This window comes from Panthera tigris, chromosome A3 (assembly GCF_018350195.1).
Source record: "Panthera tigris isolate Pti1 chromosome A3, P.tigris_Pti1_mat1.1, whole genome shotgun sequence".
NCBI classification, from domain to species: domain Eukaryota; kingdom Metazoa; phylum Chordata; class Mammalia; order Carnivora; family Felidae; genus Panthera; species Panthera tigris.
The window spans coordinates 67,286,600-67,310,586 of record NC_056662.1 but is presented as its reverse complement, the minus strand read 5'-3'; the positions used below and the strand labels follow the sequence as shown (position 1 = coordinate 67,310,586).

Sequence of the window (23,987 nt, the reverse complement as noted above, 5' to 3'; positions counted from 1 at the left end):
TCCGTGAGTTCGAGCCCTGCGTCAGGCTCTGTGCTGACAGCTCAGAGCCTGGAGCCTGTTTCGGATTCTGTGTCTCCCTCTCTCTGACCCTCCCCCGTTCATGCTCTGTCTCTCTCTGTCTCAAAAATAAATAAACATTAAAAAAAAATTTTTTTTTAAAATGAGGGGCGCCTGGATGGCGCAGTCGGTTAAGCGTCCGACTTCAGCCAGGTCACAATCTTGCGGTCCGTGAGTTCGAGCCCCGCGTCGGGCTCTGGGCTGATGGCTCGGAGCCTGGAGCCTGTTTCAATTCTGTGTCTCCCTCTCTCTCTGCCCCTCCCCCATTCATGCTCTGTCTTTCTCTGTCCCAAAAATAAATAAAAAACGTTGAAAAAAAAAAATTAAAAAAAAAAAAAAAAAAAAAAGAAAAATCTTTACTCATCAAAAGATATCATCAGGGCACCTGGGTGGCTCAGTTGGTTGGGTGGCCGACTACAGATCAGGTCATGATCTTGTGGTCTGTGAGTTCGAGCCCCGCGTCGGGCTCTGTCCTGAGCGCTCAGAGCTTGGAGTCTGCTTCTAGTTCTGTCTCCCTCTCTCTCTCTGCCCCTCCCCTGCTTGCTCTCAGTCTCTCTCTCTCTCTCTCTCTCAAAAATAATAAACAATAAAAAAATTAAAAAAAAAAAAAGATATCATTAAGAGAGTGAAAAGGAAAGTCACAAAATGGAAGACATCCGCAAAGCATGTATCCAACAGAAGACTAACATGTAGAATATATAAAGAACTTCTACAAATTAGTAAGAAAAAGACAACCCAATAGAAAAATAAGGGGGGGAAAGACTTGAATAGGCACTGAACAAGACTAAAAACATAAAAAAGAAGGTATTCAATGTCACTATGATCAAAGCAAAGCAATTTGAAACCACCCAAATGACTAAAATTAAAGGACAGAAAATACAGGGGCACCTGGGTGGCTCAATCGGTTAAGTGTCCGACTTCAGCTCAGGTCATGATCTCACAGCTCGTGGGTTCGAGCCCTGTGTTGGGCTCTGTGCTGACAGCTCAGAGCCTGGAGCCTGCTTCGGATTCTGTGTCTCCCTCTCTCTCTGCCCCTCACCCTGCTCATACTCTGTCTCTCTCTCTTTCAAAAATAAATAAAACATTTAAACAATTTAAAAAAAAAGAAGAAAACACAAAGGTGGGCATGTTTGTGGAGCAACTGGAACTACCAGATAGTGCTAGCAGGACTGGAATTTGGGACAAACACTTTGAAAAACTGTTTGGCTGGATCTTTAAAGCTGAAGACATCATATCCTATATGACCCAACAATTCTATGTATGTAACACGATGCACATTTACCAGAAGACATACGTAAGGATGTTCACAATAGCACTATGATAGCCAAACACCTGAAACTACCCAAATATTCATAGGCAATAAAAAAGAATAATGCATATTCACCCAGTAGAATACTAAACAATAATGAAAATGGACAGATTACAATTACACATAACACGGATGAATATTACAAATATAATGTTGAATGAGAGAAGGCAGACCTGAAAGAATATATATTATATAATCTCAATGAATGAAAAGTTTCATTTACTGAACTTTTCACTAATCTATTGTGTTAGAACACAAGATGATGGTTTTCTTTGGGGGCAAGGAGGAAGGCGGGAAAGGGGCATGAGGAAGGCTGCTGAACTCCTAGTATTTTTTTTCTTAAAGGAATACTTTACATACAGAAGTGTTCTTTTTAAAAATTTTTACCGAGATGCTAGTTACATCAGTATGTTTGCTTGTGAAAATTCAGTGGGATACACAGTTGGCCCTTGCACAACATGGGTTTGAACTACATGGATCCACTTATAATGTGGATTTTTTTCAATAAATACGTACAATATTGTAAAAGTATTTTCTCTTCCTTATGATTTTAATAACATCTTTTCTCTAGCTTACTTTATTGTAAGAGTACAGTATATGATACATAAAATACACAAAATATGTGTACATCGGATATTTATGTTATCAGTAAGGCTTCCAGTCAACAATAGGTTATTAGCAATTAAGTTTTGGGGGAGTCAAAAGTTTACACGAATTTTCAACTGTGCGAGGGGATCAATGCCCCAGCCCCCTTGTTGTTCAAGGATTAACTATACATTAATAATTTGTATATTTTTTTTAAATTATGTTATACTCCATTCAACAAGAAGTCTAAATATATTAATTCTCAGGGCAAATGAAAGCTTGAGAATTACATGAAAATAAAAACAATCTTACAGTGAATTCCAAATGCTTTACCGGCTATCATGGTTGAGCAATTACCATGCAGCAGACACTGTTCATGGTACTTTCCTGCCAGGATCCCATTGAAGCCTCACAGTCCTTCAATTCTCATTTCCCAAAGAGGAGAACTAAAGCTCCCAGCAGCTGAACCACCTGCTAAGCTAGCAAATGGCAGAGCCAGGATTTGGATCCCATGTGTCTGGCTCACAAGTCTGATTCTTTTCACTATATCACACTGCCTCCCATTGGCTCAGTTAATCCTTACAAGGCCCTGGAAGGCAGATCTTAGACTCACTCTTTTCAGAGAGACAGGAAGTCACACCCAGAGTGCTTATCAGACTAGCCTACAGCTGGTCAATTGGGGAGGGGGGGGGGCAGTGCTGCAATAGCTCTGAAACCAGACAGTTCTCCCACTTACTAGCTACCTTGGGTAAAAGCTGCTTAATTTCTTTAAGCCTTACTTTCCTTACATAAAGTAAAAAGAAAATTGAAATTGAAAATCAACTTTTAAAGTATTCCACATTTTATTTTTGTCCCAAGAATTTTGTTTTTTAGGAATTACTCTGGATTAAATGTTTACTTCCAACATCCTAGCACATTTAATGTCAAAAAGATAAGTGATATGTGCCAGCAGACAAAAGGAAGTGTCAGGTGAATAATCTATTTGCACTCTCTTTAAAGTAAGTATTTCCAAAACTTAAAGCAAGCCTGCTGTTGAAGTACGTCTCTGACAAAAGCTAAACCAGTGTCAGTGTGTACCAACTTCCCTCCCACCTCCACCTAGCCCCCAAATTCAATTGACCAACTAACAGAATATTGGAAATTTTTTGTTCTTGATCATTTAAGAAATAAATAACTCATGGAGTCTCAAGCTCCTCCCCCTTTTTTGCCTTATTAGTTCAGACTTTTAAATCTAGTGCCTAGAGAAAGAAAGAATCACCATGGCCAAAGTGTGTTGATATTACCTGAGTGGCAATTATAACACCAACTGAATCAAGATGACTTATTTAGAGTATCAACAGGGGCGCCTGGGTGGCTCAGTGCTGACAGCTCAGAGCCTGAAGTCTGCTTCAGATTCTGTGTCTCCCTCTCTCTCCGCCCCTCCCCTGCTCCTGCTCTGTCTCTCTCTGTCTCAAAAATAAATAAAAACATTAAAAAAAATAAAATAAAAATAGAGTATCAACAAATGTTCTTCAATGAATTATGCTTATGGTGCGTTTTAGCACATGTTAAACAATTAATTTTACATGTTCACTTATAAAGTCTTTTATATTGTTCTGTGTTAAAAGCCTTCTCCAGGGGATTTAACATTTATGCTCCTTTAACAAGTAGCATGAGGCACCATACCTGTTGTGCAAGGCCTTCTCGACTTTCAGTAGAGCTGAGAAGGACCCGGCGGTTTGCCAGAGCTTCTTCGTAAGGCACAGACTCCAAGAGGGGCTATGGAAAAGGCAGCAGAAGAATTAAAGGAAAAGATCATATCATTCCCGAATCCTATGTACACAGAAAGAATGTTAAACGGGGTTCAACAATAAATTCAGACATATGCCAACATTCACTATTTCCTTTTAATGATGTCACAGGGACCTTTTTTAAAGAAAAATAACAAAGAGGGACTTGTCATTCCAGTTATAATCTACACTAACTAAAAGCATATGGACCTGTACCAAATACCATATGATTTCACTTCTATGTGAAATCTACAAAACAAAACAAATTAAAGAAAAAAAAAAAAAAAAACAAACAGAAACAGACTCAGATACAGAGATCAATCAGGTGGTTGCCAGATTGGGGGGGGGGGGGTGGGTGAGAGCATGGGCAAAATAGAGAAAGGGGATTAAAAGATACAAACTTCCAGTTATAAAATAAATAAGATACAGGACAGGATGCACAGCATAGGAATATAAATAGTAAGTAACAACTTTGTATGGTGACAGATGGTAGCTACACTTATCTTGGTGATCACTCTGTAATGTATATAAGTGTTGAATCACTATGTTGTACACCTGTAACTAATATAATATTGTATGTCAATGACATCTCAATTTTTTTTTTTTTAAAGCAGATTGTCAGAGAGGCAGAAATAAAGATCACTAAGGGGCATTGTCTTGACTGTGCTTTTAAGGGTGTAAACATGTCAAAACCTATCAAATTGTATGCTTGAAATATATGCAGTTTTTTTATGTCAATTAAACCCCCCAATAAAACTTTCCAAAACAAACACATGAATAGACAGATAAAGGAAGAGGACAGAATATCTAGAAACAGACACAAGCATACACAAAAACATATTATGTGATAAATGCTGGGTTTGTTTGTTTTTTTTTTAAGTCAATAGAGAAAGGACAGACTGGATAAAAGCCACAAGGATAACCAGGTAATAATCTAGAAAAATAACTATTTAGATCCCTTTTTCATACCTCTATCAGAATGACTCCAAGATGGATTAAAGAATTCAATCTAAAAATTTAGACCATGAAAGTAATGGAAGAAAATGTAGGTGATCATTTCTGTAACCTTGAAAAGTACCCCTGGCCAAGAATCACCACCATAAAGAAAAAGATTGGTTTAAAGATATAAAAATTAAAACTTCTATTTTGAAAAAATACTACAGCAAACTGGAGAAAAAATACTTCTAACACAGGCACAGGATTAAAGTTCTTACTATATAGGGAGCTCTTTCAACCCTAATTAGGAACATTTATCTAAAAATAGATCAACGATGAACAGAGAATTGACAGAATAAATACAAACAATAACTTTATGAAAAGACATACCACTTCAATAAGCAAAGGAATGCAAATTAAAATAATAAGAAGCTTCTTGTCTAATTAATATTAAATTTATGGGTTAAATTTATACTTCTGGTAAACTATAAATAGACAATCTTCCTGAAGTGTAGTCTGGAAAAATGTGTCAAAATTTGAAAGATTCACAGACTTTGAACCAGCAATTCCATTTTGGGAAATTAATCTTAAAGACATAATTAAAATAATTACACAAAGAGAGATTGGTAGCCTTATACAATGCTAGAAACATAAAACAGTACAGCTACTCTTAAGGACAATTTGCAACACATATTAAAATGCAAAATGTGCAAGCCACATGTTTCAGAACATTCCGCTACTCAATATTCCACACATGTGCCCAAGGAGGCATTTACAAAGCTATCACTTACAGTATTATTGTAACAGTAAAAAACTGGAATGAACCTAAATGCCCACCAATAAGGAATATCTAAATGAGCCACAAAACATACATATTGTAAGATTCTATGCTGTATTTAAAAGGAATATAGTAGCCACCATATGTAATGATACAGACAGGTCTCTAAAACATTTTATTTGTTTTTAATTTTTCTTTGTTTCTTCATTTTTTTAAAGTATAGTTGATGCAGGCGCCTGGGTGGCTCAGTCGGTTAAGCATCCGACTTCGGCTCAGGTCATGATCTCACAGTTTTGAGTTCAAGCCCTGCATCGGGCTCTGTGCTGACAGCTCAGAGCCTGGAGCCTACTTCTGATTCTGGGTCTCCCTCTCCCTCTGCGCCTCCCCCCACTTGCTTGTGCACGCTCTCTCTCTCTCAAAAATAAATAAAACATTAAAAAATATTTTTTTAAATACATAGTTGAAGAACAATGTTAGTTTCAGATGTACAATATGGTGATTCGACAATTCTATACACCTAACAAAACATTTTTTTAATTAATTAATTTTTTTAAATAATCTGTATACACAATATGGGGCTCAGACTCATGACCCTGAGATCAAGAGTCTCCCACGCTTCAAACTGAGCCAGTCAGGCACATCTAAGACACTTTAAATGAAAAAAATCAAGGCACCTGGGTGGCTCAGTTGGTTAAGTGTCCAACTCTTGCTTTCAACTCAGGTCATGGATCTCACGGTTCAGTTTGTGAGAGTGAGCCCCACAATGGGCTCTGCTCTAACAGCACATAGCCTGCTTGGGATTCTCTCTCTCCCTCTCTCTCTCTCTCTCTGTCCCTCCCCCACTCACACTCTTTCTCAAAATAAATAAAACATTTAAAATAAATAAATAAAACTTAAAAAGTTAAAAAAAAAAGAAAAAATCAAGTTGCACAATGAAACAAGCATTTCAGTTGAAAAAAGAAAGAAAATTCTATACATTGTATATTGTCTATAAGTTTATACAGATGCATAAATGCTCCAAGATTCTGGAAGGTTATACACCAAACTGATAGCTATAGTGACCTCTGGAGAGAGAGTGGAATTAGGGACTATACATGTAATGTTCTAATGTAATATAAGAACATGTTTAGGCATTATTTGTACCTAAAAGTAAAAAAAAAATAAGGAGGAAAAAGGTAAAAAATGCACAAAGTTAGAGTTGCATGTGCAAGAATATCTACTGTTTCTCCGCATATAACAGTGAAAAATAGGAAACAACCTAAATATCCATGAGCAATGGATTAGTTAATTAAATTATCACACACAGAATGAAATACTATAGATTTAATACTATAGAGGTATTAAAATGATAACAATTTATATTTATAGAAAGTATTATTTGATGTATTAAAAATCACAATTTTTATATCCACAAAAATAATATTCTAAAACAGTGTATGTCAATGGACTATCAGCCATCAAAAAGAATGAAATCTTGCCATTCCAACAATGCAGATTGAGCAAGAATGTATTCTGCTAAGCAAAATAAGCCAGTGAGAGAAAGACAAATACCATATGATTTCACTCATATGTGAAATTTAAGAAACAAAACAGATGAACATAGGAGAAGGGGGAAAAAAGAGAGAGAGAGAGGGAGGCAAACTATAAGAGACTCTTCAACTACAGAGAGCTGAGAAGTAATGAGGGGAGGTAGGCAGGGGATGGGCTAATTGGGTGATGGGTATTAAGGAGGGCACTTGTGATGAGCACTGGGTGTTAAATTTAAGTGATGAATCACTAAATTCTACACCTGAAACCAATTTTACCATATATCCTAACTAGAATTTAAATAAAAAATTGAAATAAAAAAGTAAAATGAAATAGAAGGGTATGTATCCAGATACACTTTGCTTTTTATAGCACATACATGTATGTGTTTCCTTGTGTGCATGTGTACACACATGCACTAAAGTTTTTTGGGTACAGATATACTCCAACAAAATTAAGGGTAGCTACCTCTGGGGGGGTGGGAATTGGTGCGTAATTTTCTTCTTCATGCACTGTTACACCTTCTGATTTCTGCTTGCAATGACCTTGTATTCTTATATTCAGGAAAAAATTATAAATGTATTTCAATTTTTTTCTATTTCTACAAGTTTGAGATTTCTGAAGTTTGATATTTATTGGCTGCCTGGCTGCCTCATTCTAGACACTTGGGGACATGAGTTCAACATGGCCTATGCATAGATCACACATTAATTGAGGTTTGGGTCTCTGTCACCTTCTCCTCCCCAAAGACCTCCCCCAATACTCACCAACCACCTGTGCCCCCAACTGTGTAAAATCTAAACAAAACGAAATGTGGAAAAACTCTTGCCCTTCTCTGGAATGATTCCTGATTTTTCCTCTGAGGTTAATTTAACAGGAGCTCACAAACCTTTCTCAGAGCCTTCATATAGGTGGCAGCTTTTTTCTTGTATTGCAGCATGCACTCAGCTGAAAGAGGACTAATGAAGCCACTCGCTGTCTTAGGCCCGTAGCTCAGAGAAGCAATGAAGTAGTCCACATTGTTGTTGAAGAAAGATGCAATCTAAATCAAGTGTGACAAGAAAATAGATTTTGTTTTCCAATCATGTATCTAAAATATAGACCTAATAGTTTTCGAAGCAAAGTTAAAGGTGCCGGCATGGAAATGAAATTTCAACACCTGCCAAAAGCCCACATTTATTTACTTGGGAAGAATTCCTAGGCCAATGATTTGTAATAGAAAGACAATACCAGTATAAAGATTGAGACCAGACTTCTGACATGTCTTAACCTCGACAATTTCTATTCTTTCTGAAAACCAAGACTGAATTCGGGTTTATTCTGGGGATGATGTTCATGGGCCATTTACCTCATTAATTTCTGCCACTAGTCTCAAAATATGCATGTTTGGATTTATATATTCCATTTGTATTTTAACTTTGAATGTTTCCAATTCCAACATGAGACAGGACACAGCATCTTGAATATGATAACTCTACTTAAATTTAATTCTGTAAATCTCAATTTATGATCTACAAATATAATAAAGACTAAATCTGTGTAAGCAGGCACAAAGACCCATGACTGAGCCATGACTTTGAATTTATAGTGTTGTATGAAATGGTGATATAAATAAAAATGTCTGAGAAGGTTATTAGCCAAAAAAATTAAAGTGCTGCATACATTAAAGAATATCCTATTTTGATAAATAAGAAGTGACTTATGGAACAAAGTATCCTACACCTTGGCAAAAATTGGCCAGAAAGTAAGCAAGCAATCACTAATGGTCTGAAAGTTTTTATTTTTCATTAGTATTTTACTATGTCAAATGAAATTCTACACTAGGTAGTATTCAAGAAAATAAAGGATTCTAAAAGTCTTGAGCTTTATATTCCTTGTAAATGACATGGATAATCATATACCCAGGATTTGCATTTTAGGTCATAGCAATACATGGTGAGGTTTACATTCTTTCCTCTTTCTAGTATTTGTACATTTTCTAAATGTTCTTCAATATGCATATGTTACATTTTCCTACTGGGCTTTTAAAAATTATATACCATAAAATTTAGTTTAATCAAATCACATTAGCTAGATATTAAGCTGCCACCAACTAACATTAGTTCAGATACTTACTTCAGTTAAAAACCATTTTTAGGGGTGCCTGGGTGGCTCAGTTGGTTAAGCGTCTGACTCTTGATTTTGGCTCAGGTCATGATCTCGTGGTTTTTTAATTCATGCCCTGCGTCGGGCTCTACACTGACAGTGCGGGGCCTGCTTGGGATCCTCTATCGCTCTCTCTCCCTCCCCCTCTGTCTCTCTCTTTCCCTCTCTCTCTCTCAGAATAAATAAACTTTAAAAAAAAACTTATAAAAATTGCACAATTTTTCACAATCAGATACCTTCCCTTGAGACATTTTAAGGTTTCAGGTAAAGCAAATCTAAAATTAGCTTATATAAAGGTATTTAATATTTCAGAATTTTCATAAAAGTTAGAAACTGCAGAAACGCCTCTAAAGTGCTAACATTCTCTTCTTCCAGAAGTTTTCTTAATTAAATCAAGGTCAGAATTATCTTCAGAAAGCTTCAGCATGCCTGTAGATGCAAGCAATCAAGAGGGTACAGCTGGGATGGTCTTCTGGCTGAGGAACCCTGGAGGCACAGATCTGTGCGCTGACAGAACCCAAAGATAACACCCTCTAATTATGGCCCCAAGCACTGCAAAGTGTCACAAAGACCAGTCTGAGTCGGGGAAAGATGAGAAAGAGGACACTGAATATGTAATATGATCGGTGATCACTTCTGGTTAACTTAATTACCTGAAAAAAATGTGTTCCTGTTACGGGCAACCTGTCAGAAAAATAATGGTATATAAACACAGGTAGAAATTAACATTTCCTTGAGAAATTAGGTTGCATCCACAGAAATAAATGGGCTAAGATAGTTCTGAATACAGTCCTTTTGGTTACACATATATGGGTAGTTCCCAGAGAAATATGAATCAGTAAAGGTGCTGATGACAGCCACATGAACACATACTGACAATGTGACAGCTGCTGAAGCCAGAATATCCAAGACAGAATTTTTAGAGAAAATGCATTTTGGCCAGTTTATCATAATAATTAAGTGCTTAATGACCCAAATAATTATTATCTAATATTAATGGTTCAATGAAAAGACATATGTTCAAAGTCACCTTAAAAGTTCTTGTTAAGAAACAAAACCACAGAGGTAGCATTAGGACAAGTGTTATCAAAAAACAAAAAACCAGGAAGGAAAAAACCAAAATATTAATGAAGGTTTTATTGGTTCTTTTTTCTTTTTATGTAATTTCCCAATTTCTATACAGCAGACATTTGATATATACAAAGATGTATACTGATCATCAAATATCTCACTAAAAAATAAACTGTGAGTGATCTACTTACTCATCACGAATGCTAAACAGTCACTCTCCTATTGCTTTAAATATTGGGCAGTGAGAAGGAAAAGGGAGACAACTTTATTTTACAAAAAAGTCTGATATTCCAAACTTCTTTTACAGATTAATTTTCCTATGTCATTTAAGGAAGGAAAAAAAAAGGAGCTTACTTAAGAATTAAATTTAATGTCAATATAAACCAGAGAAAACTTACCTTTCCTGCTCCATTTGTTAATGCTACTACTGAGGACAGGATACAGTCATTAGTTGTAATGAGCTTCTGTGTTGCTGTTGGAAGTTCATGCTCTATTGTAGCTTTCTGATTGTAATGTTTAGAAATATCTATAAAAGCAATCAAATGAAAACTATTACCATCCATACACAAGTTGCATACAGATAACCAGCCCGTTCACTACTCTCATATCTGCTTTTAGAGATTTACACAGTAAATTTGACCAAAAAATGGTCCCAAATATATCGGGATTGTCCTGAGTATCAATTAGGTCACAAATCCATGTGGAAAGAATAGAGCCAAGTGAGGGTCTCTTAACACCATCCTGATGTCTCTATTATAGTCACCAGCTTACGGGTCTGATTCTCCCTCTTTCGAGTGTTTGCTCTTATTCTAGTGTTGAGTAAATGACCCTGACCAGTATTTACCAGTTAAAAACGCTGTTTTAATAGTCTGGCAGGCACAAATGACAATTCATCTTGTACTTATATAAGCTAACCATGAAGCTGGAAGAGAATGACCAACACGATCTCCTGCAATCCTTACTGGCCTTAGTCAGTCTGCCGGTACACACCCTAACAAACACTGACAAGGATCGTCACAGCCAAACTGGGACTGAATCCTCCAGTGTATGGCTTCACGTGCTACTGCTTCCAGTCCCAGAATATTACAACAAAGGCCTTTGGTTAGAAAAGCACAGGAGAGACTTAAATATAAAAAACATGAGGAGAAATTGCAGTAGGTGAAACCGGCCAAATGACTTAAGGTTGGGGTTTTCTGGGTCTCTGAGAAAGAATGATTTTGTCCTGGAAATAAGGGATAATGGGAGAATCTTAAGACAACACTGATTTATAAGGAAGGGTAATTATATTTTTAAATAATAAAGTGTTTACAATTCATTCTCCTCTGAATTTTTTAGAATACTTCAGGTACAACAGCACTAATTATCCCTACCAACAAAGCTAAAAATAATCACAAAATATGAGAATTTTTATAATGGGTGTGTATGCAGAGAACTGCATTTATTCAGAATCAAGAAGTCTAGTTAATTCTAGATTATGGATAATTAAAAAGAAATAAGACTAGAAAGAAATGGTTTTTGAGATTTAACCTGACATGATCATGGTATTTTAACACAAAATCACTGTTTTATGAATAGAATTATTTTTACTAAAATTTTTAAACTGGGGAATTGTTTTAGTTATATATTTAATATACATATACGCACATATATGTAAACTTTTAGTTTTAGAGTCACAGAAAAGTTACAGAGACTTTTCTGTATACCTTTTAGCCAGTTTTCCCTGTTGTTAACACCTTACATTACAGTTGCCACAGCAAAAGAATCAACTAATTAGTATATTACTATTATATTTACGTTTTCAAAAATAAATGATTATCCTCTATATATTCATAAGATACCCAAGTGAATAAAAATTCGACTGGGGGCACCTAGGTGGCTTAGTCAGTTGGGCATTAACTTCAGCTCAGGTCATGATCTCACAGTTCATAAGTTCGAGCCCCGCACTGGGCTCTGTACTGAGAGCTTGGAACCTGGAGCCTGCTTCAGATTCTGTGTCTCCCTCTCTCTCTGCCCCTCCCCCCACTTACTCACATGCACGCGCGCTCTCTCTCTCTAAAATAAACATTAAAAAAATTTTTTTGATTTGAACACTGAACACTCTTATATACTGAACTTGCTAGCCCCTAACACAGACATTTTCTCTCTACACACCACAGAAAGGTTTGGTTGCAATTTTGCTAGAAGTACACAAAACTATGATACAACTTGGCTGGCAGTAATCTTAGGTGATCAGCAGGTGACTGAGATACTTAATGAAAGTCATATAATACTATGAATACTTACATGGCTTCTACTGGACCTGTGCCACTGCAGTTTGACAACAGTAATTCTCCTAATCAAATTGTGTACTCTTTATCAAGTCGAAATATTTCAATTATTTAGGGTGTTCCTTGACATTAAATTTTAAATCCAAAAAGAACAAAGAAATCATACAACCTAAGCCCAGAGATTTATTTTTCTCTTATGTTTCCTATGAGTCTACCTGCTTTAGACCTGAGACTAAAAATCAACAATTCTCAGGGAGCCTAGGTAGCTCAATCAGTTAAGCATCCAACTCTTGATTTCAGCTCAGGTCATGATCTCACAATTCATGAGTTCAAGCCCCACATCAGGCTCTGAGCTAATAGTGCAAAGCCTGCTTGAGATTCTCTCTACCCTCCCTCCCCTTTTGTGCTCACGCTCTCTCTCTCAAAAAAAAAAATAAACTTTAAAAAAATAACAATTCTCCCTCAGAATTCACTTGTTAAAAGATTAATTCACTCCTATTTTAAATCCATGTAGGACAGACATTTTAATATATCTCTAGCTCTCTTTTTACAATGACACCTGCCTGCCTTCTAACTTAGATCAAGCAATTATTCAGGGCAAAGCAGGAAGGGAAGAGGCTTGAAATGAGAGTTCTCTGAAACATAAAGCTTCTTCTGTTAATGCCAGTTGATATTCACTCTGAGTTTCCATTAGAGATACCCACCAGTCTTACAAGTTAAGTAAAAAGACAGATTTAAACTGTAAACCTAGTAACAGGACCCCATAATCTTGCCAACCACCCTTCATATTTCCCAATATTCTCTCTTTACGTTATGTTTTCAAGGACAGAAACAAGTGGAGGAACTAAGGGGGTTCGGGGGGGGGCGGGGGGGGGTGCCTCTGATCCTCCCATAAGTTCCATTAGCTCGGGTCCCAAATAACAAACAGTAACATTCTTAGATTTGGACCACTTGGTGTCTTAATCTTATGTAATGTTTGAATAAAAGCATCTGAATAGGGGTGTCTGGCTGGCTCAGTTGATGGAGCATGTGAATCTTGATCTCGGGGTTGTAGGTTGGATCCCCATGCTGGGTCCAGAGATTACTTAAAAAAAAAAAATCTTAAAAAAAGAAAGCATCTGTATAAAACTCTGCATATTATAGATTAATTAAAATAGAAATATAAATAAAATCGAGATTTTTTTTTTTAATGTAAAGGAAGCTTTAAGACCCCTCTTATTGGATAGCTACCCTCCACTGCTCTCACCCATTCTTTATAGGAATGCTGGAGAAACTGCTAGCAAGAACAAATAATATCAGCATAGCAAAATTTAGAAACTAAAACCAAAAACTGTAGCAACAGCTACCTATGGTTTCAATGGCCTAGCTCTGGGTTAATTAAAGTCCTGGAAGAGAGGACCATAGCTAGGTTTTAACTTCCCAAACCAAAAGCTGCACAGGAAAAAGGCACCATGCCCTTAGGTCCTCTACACAGCAGACTAGTTCTGCTGGGTTTGGGCTGACTCTTGTCATCTGCCACCAAGACTGTCTATTCAAGCTGTGATTCCTACAGCCACGGCTAGCCCTAGAAGTACAGTGATTTTTTTAAATTCCTTATAATTGGAGACGAGCCACAGAAAGGTATATTCTCCATACTGAAAGGTAAGACAGTGCTAGCTAATACTGCTGACACTAAGACTGAATGATTCCCAGTGCTGGAGGTTACATGCCAACCTACTAGAGGGCCTGAATACACCCATCTTGTACATGCTTTCCAACAGTCTTAAGGTTTTAAAATTATTTTCTGTGAAACTAGTAATTGGTCCCTAATTGTTACCTAAGTACCACAATGAATAATCTAGGCTATTATTAATCTGGGCTATTTCCAATAATTGCTTCTGCCCTTTCCTCCTTCTCCTACCCCAACTCTCTTCAAAAGGAAAAGAAGAAAAAAACCTACAAGCCATGCAGACCCACAGACTGAAAAGTCGACTCAGGATCACAGTTAGCTAAGAAGCATATGAAATGTCCTTCAGCTGACTATATTCTTTGTACATAGCAATTAAAAACTAATCAAAGCTTAAAACCAGACCTCCACTCCTTAAGTCTCCCCTGAACAAAACAGGCCTTAAAATGGGTACTTTATTTCATTTTATTTTTTTGAGAGAGAAAGAGTGGGTGCAAGTGAGTGACGGGCAGAGACAGAGAGGGAGAGAGAGAGGAGGGAATTAAAATGGGCACTTTAAACTTAAAAATGCACAGGATGGTGGAAAGTGGGTACATTCTTTCTTGGGACTTTAAACCCTGGATTCCTCAACTCCTTCATGCTTGGGCTCTAACAAGTGCAAAGTATTTTGCTAAATGCCTCTGAATAGCATGTCTGGCTTGATAAAATTCACACACCTGCCTTAAATCAGTGCAATGTATTTTTGGCCAAAGTATTGTGCACAAGGGTTTCTCTTCAGCACTGTGTTTACCTTCTGAAATGAAGCAGATGGAAAAAACAGAAGGCAGTGAGCTGCGCACTTCAACATAAGCCAAATGCTACTAAGCCTTTTTCTGGGGTCTATTAGCCTTGGTGATATTGGTTTAATCTCATTTGGGCAGATCTGAGAAAATGAGATGAAGGTTTTCAGCTTATTTATGTTCTTTCCAAACCTCACCTTTCATGACATCATGAAATCCATGCAGAGCAGCACCAACATTTGTTAAGACAGAACTATAGTTCGTCCGAAGGAGTCCATCTGGCTCTGTACCTAGGAAACCAAAATCACAAGCCTAAGCATTTTCCCAGAAGACTTCGCCTAAAAACCTGAGAGCTCACCTGCTTCCTCTACTCTTGGGAAGAGAGAAAATAAACATGGCTTGTGATATGTTGGAAATAATGGCTCCTGAAGTCTTTGCAAACACATTCAGATAGAAGAATGATAGATATACATCCAACTCATTTGCATTACCCACATCCACAAATATTTTTAGTGGTTAAGAACCAAAATTACATTAAGTAGGATTACATATTTTATGATTCTTCTTAAAATAAAAGTTGAATTTTCACCTTGTAACTTCAGGACATATTTCTCAATTTCTCCTTTCCCTATACATGATTATTAGTTGAACATCACTAAAAACATCATTATTCAAATATCAGAGCTCCACTTCTGGCATGACAGCATTAGCAGTTCCACAGGCCCTCTGAGCTCACAGCATGGAGCCTGCTTGGGATTCTCCCTACCTCTCTCTCTGCCCCTTCCGTGCGCACAGGTGCAGATGCTCTCATGCGTGTGCGCGCGCTCTCTCTCTCTCTCTCTCTCTCTCTCTCTCTCACACACACACACACACACACACACACACAAAATAAACTTAAAAGAAAAAAAAAGCCCAAATTTAACTGGATCATCTGTGAAGCAATTTATGCCCCAAAGGCATTGTTGAAAACAAGACAGCAGCCAGTCAGCAATCAGTGGAGTTTAATCTCCACGTGATTAAGAAACAAAACAGGAGGGGTGCCTGGGTGGCTCAGTGGGCTAACCATCAGACTCCTGATATGGGCTCAGTTCATGATCTCATGGTCCCTGTGCTGGAACCCCACATCGCACTCCATGCCAATAGTGCACAGTCTGCTTAGGATTCTCTCTCTCACCTTCTCTCCGCTCCTCCCCCACTAGTGCTCGCGCTCTCTCTCTCTCTCTCTCTCAAAATAAACTTTTAAAAAAAGAAGGAACAGGGGCGCCTGGGTGGCTCAGTCGGTTGGGCATCCGGCTTTGGCTCAGGTCATGATCTCACAGTTTGTGAGCTCGAGCCCCACGTTGGGCTCTGTGTGGACAGCTCAGAGCTTGGAGCCTGATTATGATTCTGCACCTTCCTCTCTCTCTGCTCCTCCTCCTCTCTCTCTCTCTCCAAATTAAACATTAAAGAAACATTAAAAAAAAAAAAAAAAAAGAAGGAACAAAACTGGGAAAGGGCCCTGACAAAACCACTGTTACCCAGGGCGACTGTGGGCCTGCCCATGGCTAAACCCCCTGAGAAACAACATCAGGGTGATTACTCTGAAAAACTACAAAATAAAATTAAAGAAGGTCTGTCTAGATGCAAAAATACAGCATGTTCATGAACCAGAAAACTTAACATTATTAAGATGGCAATACTCCCTGTGTGAGTTTCCTAGGGCTGCCATGACAAAGTGCTACAAAGGGAGTGGTTTAAAACCACAGAAAACAGCTCTCTTACAGTTCTGGAAGCCAGAAGTCTGAAATCAAAGCTGTGCTAACAGGGCCACACTTCCTCTGAAGGCTCCAGAGAATAGTTCCTTGCCTCTCCCAGCTTCTGTTGGCCCACATGTTCCTTGACTTATGGCAGGATTAACTCCAATCCCTGCCTTGGTCTTCATATGGCCTCCCTGAGTCTCTCCTGTGTCTCTATATGTCTCCAAATCTCTCCTTATAAGGATGGTAGTCATTGGACTGACAGGGCTCTCCCTAAACTAGTAAGACCTCATCTTACCTTGATTACATCTGCAGAGATCCTATTTCCAAATAAAGTTGTATACACAGATACCAGAGTAGAATTTCACGTATTTTGGGGAGACAAACTCCCCAGACTGATCTACAGATTCAGTGCAATCCCTGTCAGAATCCCAGCTAACTTCTTTGTAGAAACTGACAAGCTGATTCTAAAATTTACATGAAATTACAAGGGAACAAGAATAGTCAAACAGATGTCCCTGGGTGGCTCAGTCGCTCCTCCAGCTCTTTCGTTTCAGCTCAGGTCATGATCCCATGGTTTGTGGGTTCAAAACCTGTGTTGGGCTCCATGTTGACAGTGCAGAGCCTGCTTGGGATTCTCTCCCTCTCTCTCCCTCTGCTCCTCCTTCACTCTCACTCACATTCTCTCTTTCTCTCTCCCTCCCTCCCTCTCAAAATAAATCAATAAACATAAAAAAAAGAAAGAATACTCAAATAATCTTGACAAAGAACAAACTAGGAGGACTCTCACTTCCTGATCTCAAAACTTACCCAAAAGCAACAGTCATCAAGACAGTATAGTATTGGCATAGGACTGACACATATATAGATTAATGGAATAAACCTGAGAGTCTAGAATTAAATCCATAAACCTATGATCAACTGATTCTTAACAAGTGTGCCAAGGTCATTCAATAAGGAAAAAAGTCTTTTCAATAAATGGCGCTGAGACAACTAGATATACACCTCACACCAGATAAAAAAGTTAACTCAAAATAGATCAAGGACCTAAACATGAAAGCTAAAACTATAAAATTCTTAGAAGAAAACATAGGGGTAAGTCTTTATGACCTCATATTTGACCATGGATTCTTAGACACCAAAAGCACAAACAATAAAATAAAAATAAATTGATTTCATGTAAATTAAAAAACTTTTGTGCTTCAATGGACACCATCAAAAAGTGAAAAGATAACCCACAAAATGGAAGAAAATATTGCCAATCATATATCCAAAAAGGGATTTGTATCTAGAGTATATAAAGTACACTCACAGGGGTACCTGGGTGGCTCCGTCAATTACGCATCTGACTTTGGCTCAGGTCATGATCTCTTGGCTTATGGGTTTGAGCCCCACGTCGGACTCTAAGCTGACAGCTCAGCCTGGAGCTTGCTTCAGATTCTATGTCTCCCTCTCTCTCTGCCCCTCCCATATTCATGTTCTGTCTCTCTTTCAAAAATTAATGAACATTGAAAAAAAAATTTTAAAAACAGGACTCCTGGGTGGCTCAGTCAATTAAGCGTCCAACTTCAGCTCAGATCATGATCTCACAGTTCATGAGTTCAAGCCCCGTGCTGACAGTTTAGAGCCTGGAGCCTGCTTCAGATTCTGTGTCTTCTTCTCTGCCTCTCCCCAGCTCATGCTTGCTCTCTCTCTAGCTCTCTCTCTCTCTCAAAAAAAAAATAATTAAAAAAAAATTTTTTATAAAAAAAATAAAAATAAAATAACACTTACAACTCAATAATAAAAAGACAACCTAATTGAAAAATGGAGAAAAGATCTGAATAAATCTATTTCCAAAGAAGACACACAAATGGCCAATAAGGACATGAAAAGATGCTTGACCTCATTAGACATCAGGGAAATACAAATCAAAAGAGCAATGAGACACCACCTCAGAAAGTTGAATAATAACACTAGGATGGCTAAAATCAAAAAGCCAGATAATAACAAGTATTGGTGAGGATGTGGAGAAATCAGAACCCTGCTGGTGGGAAGCCACCTTGCAAAACAGTGTGGCAGTTCTTCCAACAGTTAAGTATAGTTGTTACCATATGACCCAGCAATTCCACTCCTAGGTATATACCCAACAGAAATGAAAGCTAGTCCACTCAAACACTGTTCACAAATATCTATAGCATCACTATTCATAACAACCAAAAGGTGGAAAACAATAGAAAGCATCAACTGATAGGTAAATAAAATGTGGTATATCTCTACAATGGGAGGGTACTCTGTAATAAAAAGGAATGGCTTATTGATACATGCTTCCTGTTGGGTGAATCTTGAGAACATTATGCTGAGTGAAAAAAAAGCAGTCACAAAAAACCATGTTACATGATTCTGTTTATACAAAGTGTTCAGAATAGGCAAACTTATGAGCAGAAAGTACGTTAGTAGTTGCTTAAAGCCAAGGAGGGGTGGAACAGGGGAAAAAGAAAGTGATAGCTAAAGTATACAGGGTTTCTGCTTCAAGTGATGAAAATATTTTAAAATTAACTTTGATATATCATGGTGCATATATTTGTGAATATACTAAAAACCACTGAATGTTATACTTTAAATGGGTAAACTGTACAGTATGTAAATTATATCACATAAAGCTGTTACAAAAAAAAAAAAAATCACAGTTCCAGAAAAATCATGTCATTCTTAAAACATCGCTTAAACTGAGATCCATTCAATTACCTGAAAATATTCTCCTCAAATTAGACGAAAGGGAAACAAATGATATTTTTACTTCTAAACCTCCCCCCCCTCCTATTCTACTTGTTGGGAAGTTGCTACAAATTCTTATGCTTTGCCCCTCTGCGTTTAAAAAAGAGGATTGTGAGGGGTGCCTGGGTGGCTCAGGCAGTTGGGTGTCCGACTTCGGCTCAGGTCATGATCTCATGGTTCATGGGTTTGAGCCCCGCATCAGGCTCTGTACTGACAGCTCAGAGTCTGGAGCCTGTTTTGGATTCTGTGTCTCCCTCTCTCTCTGTCCCTCCCCTGCCCGTGCTCTCTCTCAGTCTCTCAAAAATAAACAAACATTAAAAAAAAAATTTTTTTTTTTAAAAAGAAGATGGTGAGAAAGGAAATTAATATTTAATGCATGTCTTCAATGTCTGATTCTGTACATTCTTAATTTAACTTAAAAATCATTTTACCTCCATTTTTAAATGGGAAGACAGGTACAGAGAGATAAAGCAAGTTGCCCAAGACCATAAACGTGTAAGGGGCTGGGGGACTTGAGTTCAAGTTTTTCTGACTCTAGATCCTGCATTCTTCCTGCTCAAACAAACTAAACATCTCCTTCTCCAGCTTCTTGTACTCTCAGTTCTTCAGGTTGAACCATGAGCAACAAACAAACATACTTGGCAAAGCGAGAAGACCGACGTAAGTCTGCAGCTTCTCAAACACAGCTGTCATTTTTCTCATGTCCTGAGACAGCTCTAGATTCCTGGCTCTCAACGCAGATGTGCAAAGAGAAGATTCACATTCTTCTTCTAAACTAGGAATGAGCAGATTTTTCAAAAGTGAGCATCCTAACGATTTTCAAATAGCTACAATAAATCCTCTCAATTCTCAAACAACTAGATCCAAAGAGAAAACTTTACAAAAAAGAAAAAAAAATTATCTCATTTGTAAGTTTCCATTTTTTAAACCATAATACACATACCTGTTGGCTGCAAATGTCAAAGGAGTAACAGAGGACTAAATGGGAAATAAAAAAAAAAAGAAAGGCAGGTGTCCATTGTCTTTCCATTCTGAGAACAGCACAAAATTATTTCTCTTAAAAATATTTTGAGGAAAAAAATATTTTGAGGAGGGGTGCCTGGCTGGCTCAGGTGATAGAGCATGCGATTCTTGATCTTGGGGTCATGAGTTCAAGCCCCACACCGGGCACAGAGCTGAAAGGAAAAGGAAAAGGAAAAGGAAAAGGAAAAGGAAAAGGAAAAGGAAAAGGAAAAGGAAGGGAAAGGAAGGAAAAAGAAAAGAGAAGAAAAGAAAGAAAAGAAAAGAGAAGAAAAAGAATACAAAAATATTTTGAGGAGAAAAATATCTCATATACTGACTTCCTAAAGAGAACTGAACAGGAACCAGCAGACAGAGTCAATCATTAAGAAACCTTTATAGTATATGTATTTGTAAGGTTAAAAAAACAGGTGGATTCTTAACAGTATTTATTAAAAATGTGCAGGTAATCCCTCCCCTGTTTGTGCTCTGTCTCTGTCTCTCAAAAATAAATAAACATTAAAAAAATTTTTAAAATAAAATGTGCAGGTAATCAAGCAAAATGCTTTTTATATAAAGCTAGAAGAGTTATTATCACAGGAAAAATAATCCTATCTCCCTCCTAGACCTTGCCATGTCTCTTTTTCTACTTTATAGCAGACAGCTTCATTTAATACTAAGCCCGTTTACAACTAAAAAACATGCCATTTTGTCAATTAAAGTGGTTTTGAAACCAATGATGAAAAGTTGCCTAAAAACATAAATATATGATGGGGTAGGGAACAACATTCCAAAAATAGGAATCTAAGGTCAAGAAAGGTCTTATCCAATGTTTCTAAAAACTCAATAGTGAAAAAATTAATTAAGGTAAAATAAAAATGCCTAAGTGTTTCAAGTAGTAAATACCACTTTTGCAGTGGTTCTCAGATTCCTCTTAAACATAAGCCAGATCAATAAGGTATATTCAATTTAGTGTTAAACTTCTAGAATCAATTTTCAAAAAACTTTAACTACACTGAACCATAAGATGTAAGAATCTGAATGAAACTGTAATTCATAATTATTCAAGTCCTAACTCCTTGATTCCTAAAATTCTATCATATAACAAATCATAAAATTTGGTTACTGAAATAACTTTTAATTAAGAATTAAATAACATTTAATTAGGAAATAAAATGGCTTTTAACACATATTAAATGTTCCAAATAATGAAAGTATACATTTTTAAAAAGGTAAAACCTACTACTTTAGTTTTATAAGGATTTATGAACCATAATTATTTGTATATTTTCAAAATCTCTAAGTGAGTTACTTACATATGAGTTATCTACATATTTTCTAAAGTTTATTCTACAATATATTATAACACATCTATGTTCTTGTTTCTTTTGTGTTCCAGTTGTATTCTTTTTTTTTAAGGCTAAATCTTAGGATGAAAAGATTTAGATGGAGGTCTTGGTAGTTTTAGACCAAAAATATCAAAATGTACAAGCAATATCAAATTTCCAGTTACGGAGATTATTTTCGCTTTCCCTTCCAGAAATACTTAACAAAGAATACTTAAGGTTACAAAATGACATCTTCTACGAGGGGTGGAGCACATACACAAAGTTTTTAGTTTGTAACTTATAAACATCACCAATAATAAAAACAAGAAAATACCACTTTGAAGAAACCTAATGATTACAGATCCAATCGTAGAAGCTAACTATTATAACCCCCATCTAAATGGGGGTTTTGTTTACAGCAAAAAGATAAAACTGAAATTATTTCAATAAATGTGTGATTCACAATCACTGAAAACATGGATTCATACTGTTATGTGGTTATAGCAGTAACCACAGTACAGAACTACTCAAAAAACCCTAACAGATGCACAACAATCAAATTTTCTTAAATATAAGTTTATGCTGCTCAAGCCATATTTTCCTTTTTCGTAAAAGTCCAAATTGGCCATGGTGCAGAAAGATCAGGCAGATCACAAGAGATACCTGTCTCTATTTTATTAATTCCAGCACAGGTCAGGTGACACCCCACAATTCCCCAAATTCCTTGCCCTCAAGGACTAAGTACCTTTTTAACTGATAAGGAAGAATCTTCCTAAGAAAACATATGTAAGAGGTTAAGTGCTCTGAAAAAGTTTTCAATTTCACAGTAGTCTCCTGGAAGAGAAAAATAATTTCATGGTTAATAGTGTTATTTGACAAAGAGAGCCTCCACTTCCAGAAGTGAAACACAGAAGAAAATTACCAGGACAGTCACAGTATCCTCAGTAATACTTTCAAATAAATGAAGCATTCCTTCCTCAAGAGGGCGGACATAGGATGCATTTTCATGAAGGTACTGTGAGAACTAAATACAGAAGGGAAAGAATTGGGAGTTACATCACTGGAAAATAACAAATACCAACAGATTTGTAAATGGACTCAACTGAGTTGCAATAAACTTTTTTGGGAAATTTTTCTGGGAAATTTGGCTTTTACAAAACAGATATACTCCCCTCTAATAGTTCCAAATACAATCCCCAAGTCCCCATCTCATTCCAAAAGGAGGAACTTGAAAGGGGGCCTGGGTGACATAATTAACAACCAGGCATGGGTGGAAATGGGGAGGGGACACTGCATCACAACCAGCACCAACAGGCCTTCCCCAAACACCTGCTTCTCTACAGGGGTCTCCGTTACAAAAAAGAAAAGAAAATCAAAACTGTATGAAAGGTTTTTAGGTTATGTATCTCATTCTTTAAAAAAAAATTTTAATGTTTATTTATTTTGAGAGAGAGAGAGATTACGTACAAGGGAGGGGCAGAGAGAGAGAGGGAGACACGGAATTCGAAGCAGGCTCCAGGTTCTGAGCTGTCAGCACAGAGCCCAATGTGGGGCTCTAACTCACAAGCAGTGAGATCATGACCTGAGCCAAAGTCAGACGCTTAACCAACTGAGCCACCTAGGTGCCCCTGTACCTTTTTTAAAAAACAAGTCTATTAAGGATAGATTTTTATTTGTACTGTGGACAATGTTCAGAGTTAACAAAGTCCAGAAACACAATTCTCACCAACATGAGGATATAAAAACTTTCATTACCATCACTGATGTTTAGTGTTTAAGAACAATTCAGTATGAAGAATCAATTCAGAAAAACATCCTACAGGCATTTAGACAACTTAAAAGCAAAAAGGTTAATTTTCACCTACAAAATATCTCAATTACTGTATAATGAATATTGTATAATGGTTCAAATGTTGATTTCTAAGTATAGAAATGTAAGATCTCACTATGCAGAAATGTGATTCAACTGGCCACACCTCAAACTATAGATACATGGCTCTGGGCATCTCAGTCTTTCTGGACTTCAATCTCTAGACCTGTGAAGTTGAACATTAGGCTTACACATCTAAATGTCTACTTTATGATTCTATGAACAAGTCTAAACACTCTGGTCATCTTTTAACAAGTGGTTTCTGAATCCCCTTCAATAATACAGACTTATTAGGGAAACCACATAGAACCTTTCACAGGCCAAAACACCAAAAGTAAGATATTGAGAAATACATGAATTCTTCAAAGTTAATGAAGTGCTTCAGGAAGTTAAGACTAACAAATGTGA

The 23,987-nt window shown here is 37.0% G+C and overlaps 1 protein-coding gene across 6 annotated transcripts in view; it reads right to left on the bottom strand.

Annotated features, from left to right (window-relative positions):
- Window positions 1-23,987, bottom strand: part of PPP1R21 (protein phosphatase 1 regulatory subunit 21) — a 66,828-nt gene that overhangs the window by 17,885 nt on the left and 24,956 nt on the right. For all 6 annotated transcript variants that reach the window (XR_006215708.1, XR_006215709.1, XR_006215710.1 and 3 more), the window contains exons 10-16: window positions 22,632-22,733; window positions 22,455-22,543; window positions 20,021-20,157; window positions 15,087-15,179; window positions 10,576-10,703; window positions 7,851-8,003; window positions 3,617-3,709 (exon numbers count right to left, since the gene is read on the bottom strand). Coding sequence is in view for 2 of the 6 variants with exons in the window: in XM_042981344.1 (XP_042837278.1) it covers window positions 3,617-3,709; window positions 7,851-8,003; window positions 10,576-10,703; window positions 15,087-15,179; window positions 20,021-20,157; window positions 22,455-22,543; window positions 22,632-22,733 (795 nt within the window). In the remaining 4 variants the exon portion in view is untranslated. The remainder of the gene's footprint in view (window positions 1-3,616; window positions 3,710-7,850; window positions 8,004-10,575; window positions 10,704-15,086; window positions 15,180-20,020; window positions 20,158-22,454; window positions 22,544-22,631; window positions 22,734-23,987) is intronic.